The sequence below is a fragment of the Zingiber officinale genome, chromosome 5B (assembly GCF_018446385.1).
Source record: "Zingiber officinale cultivar Zhangliang chromosome 5B, Zo_v1.1, whole genome shotgun sequence".
Taxonomy (NCBI): Eukaryota; Viridiplantae; Streptophyta; class Magnoliopsida; order Zingiberales; family Zingiberaceae; genus Zingiber; species Zingiber officinale.
The window spans coordinates 89890222-89896480 of record NC_055995.1 but is presented as its reverse complement, the minus strand read 5'-3'; the positions used below and the strand labels follow the sequence as shown (position 1 = coordinate 89896480).

Genomic DNA, 6259 nt, shown 5'->3' with positions numbered 1-6259 from the left:
TCATTTATTTTCCAAAAACAAATGCTTATCAACAGTAGTCTTCAGGAACAAGAGGCCTGCACGCGTGCATGCATTTCTGCACCGAAATGAATCGCCACCGCGTAAAAAGCTGATCGTGCATGCATTGAATGCGCGAGACTCGTTCATCTTTAGCATGGAAAAGGAAGTCAAGGAAACTAAAGGGAACGACATCTTGATGGAAGCTGTTCTAATTAGAAAAAGGATTGGAAAGACAATTGATTAACTAGTCTGCGATATTAGCTTTGATCTCCGATCATTAAGGAAGCAAAATTTGCAGGTTTTTTTGTGTTTTTTTTTTGGGGAGGAAATGCATGATTTCTTGAATGTTCTTCTCTGGAAGTTACTCTGTTTGTTTGTGGTCGTGTTGAGTTAGTAGTGTGGCGGCGGAGGGTGGGCATGGGGCGGCGGCCGGGCAGTCGATGGCTGAGCCCAGAGGACGACGTCGGCGTGAGAGAGTGGCGGGGGCAAGGCGTTGGGGTCCGCGTGCGTGGCCATTGCCTCTGAAACTCCTGGCTTCTGGTCCTCCTCCTTGGCCGCTGCTGCCTCCTCGTCGTCGTCGGAGACGGGGAGGCGGTGGAACTCTGGCTTGGCGAACGTGGCGGCCACGAGGAGAACCGGCCCCACCGCCGTCATCGGCCCGGCCACCGCCCCGCCGATCACCTGCCCGTGCGGCCCGGCTAGGGATACAGTCAGCGGGGGCGGGCGCGGCGCTCCCGGAGGGAGCGCCGCGGCCGGCGGCGGGAGCAGCGTGCCGGAGAAGGAGAGGATGTCGAAGCGCCCCGGCACGGCGATGGTGCTCGGGCCGCCGTGCGCCGAGGAGGGGTGGCGCAGCGTGACGTCGGCAACTGCCCCGCTCCCGCCGAGGACGGAAACGCCGACGCCGCGGCGGTGCGCGAAGTCGGAGACGCCGGAGACGACGTCGGAGCCGCCGGCTAGCTCGAGGACCACCGGCTGCATGGCCGACTCGCTGGCCTTGGTGATCACCACCGGGGGCTTGGGCTTGTTTTTCGAGCCCGGAGGGCGGCCGCGGGGCTTCCGGCCAGAAGAGGAACCGCCGGAGGCGGGCTCTACGAGGACGATCGCTCGCTGCCGGGACGCGCCCTCGCCGTCATCGTCGGAGGCGGGCTGGGAGAGGCCGATCATGGCGCCGGGGGCGCGCACGAACTCCGACATGAGCGCGTCAAACCGGCGAAAGATTAACCGGCGAAGTCCCCTTAGAAGCCTAAATAAAGATGGCGCTCTTAAGCTGCACCTCCAGTTCAGGAATCTAAACCTGTGCCGATGGACATGGAACGTCAGATTGGGACCGGCACGAATCACGAGGTGATGAAATAGCACTAGGAGCGTCGTAGGGGAGGAATCGTAGATGGGCCATAGGGGCAGTAGGCTTTGGTCGTGTAGTCGCATCGAGAGGTAATGTCACTGTGTCAGGCAGTGGGGTAGGCCCCGGTGTCAGGGATGCGATGCTGACGTGGTCAAATTGCTTCTATATTTGGTAGGCTTCAGAGCGAGCGATTGGCCCGATGGGATTTGGATTCTTGTGGAAAAGATCACGTAGACATTCAACCATGATTTTAAGGGGGGAGAATGGACAAAAATTAAAACGGCGCGCTTTCCATTCGAAAACACCAAAAGAGACCTACTGTTTTGATACAATCATTACACTTTTATACAGTGCCAATTTATTGATTTATTTTTTTTAAAAAATTAAATGTTGTCATCAATGCAAATAGGATAAATGCAAATAGGATAAAGAGGATGGATAATAATTAAGAATAAGAATATTAATTCGAAATTTTAAAAATAAAGGTGAGGCAATTGAATAATAATAATAATAATAATAAATTATTGGCGACGACGCAGACTCAGAAGGAAGGGAGATGCGCTTCCACCGAGGCCCTCGGCGAGCTCCCGCCCCCTCCACCTCCATGAGGTCGCCCACCGCTTTGTCCCTGCCGCTCATCACCAGGTTGAGCATCGCGGCCGTTGCGTTCTCCCTCGCCCTCTGACTCGCCCCCGTCGCCAAGTCCACCAGCTCCACAAGTATGGCGACGCCTGCTACCCTCCGGATCGCGTCCACGCTCTCGTAGCAACCCGCCACCTGGGAGATCACAGCCGTGGCGTCCTCCATCACCCCGCGCCGCCCGTCCTTCACCACCAGCGGGCACCTGGGAGATCACGGCGACCTGCTCGACGAGGGTGGCGCGGTTGAGCGGGCAGAGGGCGAGGAGGAAGATCGCCTTGAGCGCGTCCTTGATGGACCGGGTCGGCGCACCGCTGGGGCGGCGGAAGAGGTCCGAAAGGGCGGAGATGAGCGGCCGTTTGGATCCGATGATGGGGCGGTACTCGTCGACGGAGAGGAGGCTGTAGAGGGTGGCTGCGGCGTTCTGGGCGGCGGTGACTCGAGGATGCCAGGGGTGGACATCACGGCCTCGCGGGCGGAGATGGAGAGGTTGAGCAGGGCGGCGGAAGCATTCTCCAGGACCTCAGTGTCGGAAGAGTCGCGTTCCAGGAGGGGGACGGCGCCGAAGTTGGCGAGGGGAGGGCGAATCTCCGGGTCGTGCTTCGAGAGGAAGCGCGGTGGTAGCCGATCGGGCGGGGGAGGAGGCAAGGCGGTGGACGAGAGATCGAGCCTTCCGATGGTTCGCCTCCATGGATCGCCGGCTTCTCTTCCTCGCGTCGGCGGAGCCAGCTGCGATCGGAAAAAGTGGAGGTTCAGTGGCTTGCTTTATCAGCAAGAGCATCTCTAATGAGGATATTTGGAGAGAATATTTTTCCAAATATCCCCTCTCTCAAATATCCCTCATTATGGGGATATTTGAAAAGAGAATAGAAATCATCGGGTATAAAGTTGTGCCCGGTGATTTCATTGTGGGTGGTAGAAAAATGGGCCCCACAAGTTGTGATTGAGAGATAAAAGTATTTGGTAGGTGGGGTCAATAAATATTTGGTTGAAGGGATATTTTATTGTGAGTCTTGGGATATTTGATAAGTGAGATATTTAATTGATGATATGGAAATGAGTCTCATAAATATTTGGAGGAAATATTTGATGTCATTATGGATGCTCTAATAGCCCATAGAATACGACGGTGGATGAGGATCCGAAGCGGGAAGCGGGGAGTTAAATTCATGTCTAAGCGAACTCGGAATCAACACGTGGGAGTTGATGAGGATGGGGCCTACACGTGGAAGAAATCTCTCGCCACGTGCTTGATGCTGCTGGCGTTTAATTGTGTTTGATTAGGAACTGAGAAAGGGCCGACGGAGATGAGCGGATCAATGGTGCTGGGAGTATTCATAGTTGTCACTAGGCTCCGTTTAATTGGTGGGATAAAATTAATAGTGTAGGTGGGATAAAAATTTAATGGTGTGATAAATAATCATGGACTCTTCTAAAAGATTATTTATCATATCATTAATCCCTATACTACTAATCATATGCCATCTATTAAATACATTCTATCACATCAATAATTCTTAACATCATTAATTCTATCCCACAAATTAAAGGAAGCCTAGTGTTTAGAGAGAGTTTTTTTTTTTTTTTTTTTTTGTCATATTTATGTGAATAAAAAATTTTACACATCATTTCATTATTAGAAAACTCTTTCAACAAGTTTCATATTTTTTTTATAAATTATATAAACGTGACATAAAATAATTAAATATAACATAACATAAAATAATTAATATATCATAATTAATCATCCTATCACTATAAAAAAAACACCCATATAGAAACGATTTATTAGGAGTGGTTGGAATACAGCTATTGAAAATCCAATAATAAAATCAATTTGAACTAAACTATTTCTACTGTCTTACCTTTTAAGAATGGTTTTGCAACCACTCTTGTTGAATAACTTTAGCACTAATTTGATTAAACCGCCGCTATAAACCACTCTTAATGATATAACTTTTAGAAGCAATCTTGAAGCTATTGATATTGGGTATCTTTAACAATGATTCTATGTCAAACACTGTTAGTAACCGTTTCTATTGCTCTAACTTCTAAGAACAATTATCAAACTATTCCTACAAAATACTTTTAACATCATTTTGTGTAAAGTGCCATTATAAAAGGCTTCTATTGCTCCATTGTTTTAGAATTAATTTTCAAAGTTCTCCTATTATATAGTTTTAACATCAATTTGAATAAACCATTACTGTAAACCACTCTTAATGATATAAATATTAGAAATAATCTTGAAACTACTGATATTGGATAATTTTAGTAATGGTTTTATGTCAAATGTTGATACTAACCATTTTTATTGTTCTAACTTCTAAGAACAATTATCAAATCATTCATACTGAATACTTTTAATATCGTTTTGTGTAAAATGTAGATATAAACCGCTATCAAATCATTCAAACTTTGGTCGGTAATATTTAATTTGTTTTTATAATCAAAGTTAGATTTAACAGGTAATATATAATTTTTTACTAACCAATTTTTTTTAGTAATATTTAATTTATTGTTTATCAAAATTAGATTTGAACGGTAATATTTAATTTTTTTACTAGTGTAAGTTAGGTTTCACTAATAAATTAAAATATTTATTGGTTATACTTACTATTAATTTTTTATAATTTTTTTAAAAATTTGGACATAGCATTTTTATGTTTAGTTTTTTTAATAAAAATATATTTAATATTAAAATAGATTATTTCTCTTTAAATTTTATTTCTTTCATAATTTCTATCTTTTGTTATCAATTTTTATACTATTATTTTCATATTCTCATTTATCCACTAATTGTTATAAATATTTTTTTTATCTAGATGCTAAAAATGAATTAATTACTAATTAAATATTTTTACCAGATAAATTTAGTAAATAATTTATCGAAGTTAAAATTGATCAATAATATTTTTTTAAAATAATAATTAAAGTGTATCAATCCGACGAACCCAACTTAAATTGATAGCTCTATCCCGAGGAAATGGTACAATGGATCACAAGACATTGGAATTATCTACGTAGCAACAGTTTTGTGTCAAATACTGTTACTCACCGTTTTTATTGCTTAACTTCTAGGAATAATTTTCAAATCGCTAACAACATTTTATATAAAGTGTTGTTATAAACCATTCTATCTTCTAATGGATAAGAATTAGTGCGGCAATAAACCACTTATATTCTCTCATCTAATGGGTAATGCTCCTATGACATAACATAGATGGTGGACGCATGATATCTCTAGTGTAATGGTCAGGAGTAGATTACCAGGAACTGATGACCTGTGGTCACCCACCATACGTTTAACACTTGTGTATCTACATTTACCTTCTTTCATATCCATGGGGCCGACATGAGGGACTTAGCAGATCTATTTTTTTTCTAATGAATAAGAATTGATTTGCAAACTATACATGTTTCAAACTGCACTCGTCTAAATTATAGTAGTACATAAATAAATAATATAAAAAAACTTGTAAAAATTTAAAAGGAAAAACGTGTAAATTTTTTTTTTTTTAAAAAAAAAGAAAAACATGTAAAAAATTAAAATTAAAAATCGTGTAAATAATAAAAAAGAAAATATATTTTAAATATAAAAGGGAAAATGTGTAAAAATTTAAAATAGGAAAAATGTGTAAAAAATAAAAAAAAAGAATAGAGTGTAAAAAATAAAAAAAGGAAAACCATGTAAATAATAAAAAAGGGAATACGTGTAAAAAAATATTAAAAAAATAAAAACATTTAAAAAATAAAAAAGGAAAAAATCAATGATTGATTGCATCGTACTATTGTCATTTATTGTATTATTGATAATGGAAGATTTGTGGAGCATGTTTTACTTAATTAGAAAAGGGATTATCATCATGTGAAAGCTAATCGTGACAGTCAAATATCTAAATTTCTCACATCATCTAATACCTTTAGTTGTTCCATGCTGGCAATCCGAGTGACGACCGATTCAATAAAATCATGTGCAAACCCTACCCATCTAGCATCCATCGTTGCTGCTATTTTTTTCCCTGTCGAATAGCTTCGATCTCTTGTGATGAGTTGGACGACAGTGGGGGCGACGACGACTAAGAGTGGCCATAGCAAGGCCAAGGGGACGAAGGTTGTTTCTTGGTTGCAGAAGGATGGCCTCCAGTTCCCGATGGGGTGCATCACTCACTACCTTGGGGTCGATCGATACTCTTAGCACGTTGGTTCCGGTGCACCGGTCTCTCTCTATAGTCCTCGAGTACATAGATGATGATGTAAGCTTCGTTGTTTTGT

General features: G+C 42.2%; 1 protein-coding gene across 1 annotated transcript; it reads right to left on the bottom strand.

Annotated features, from left to right (window-relative positions):
• On the bottom strand, positions 1-1249 carry LOC121984925 (AT-hook motif nuclear-localized protein 28-like). The gene has a single exon (XM_042538107.1). It carries the CDS (start codon positions 1192-1194, stop codon positions 391-393), a length of 804 nt encoding a protein of 267 aa, XP_042394041.1. The 5' UTR covers positions 1195-1249; the 3' UTR covers positions 1-390.
• Positions 1250-6259: the final 5010 nt, after the last annotated feature.

Coding starts and splice junctions, on each gene's coding strand:
- LOC121984925 (XM_042538107.1), bottom strand. CDS start 1,194: ATGTCGGAGTTCGTGCGCGCCCCCGGCGCCATGATCGGCCTCTCCCAG.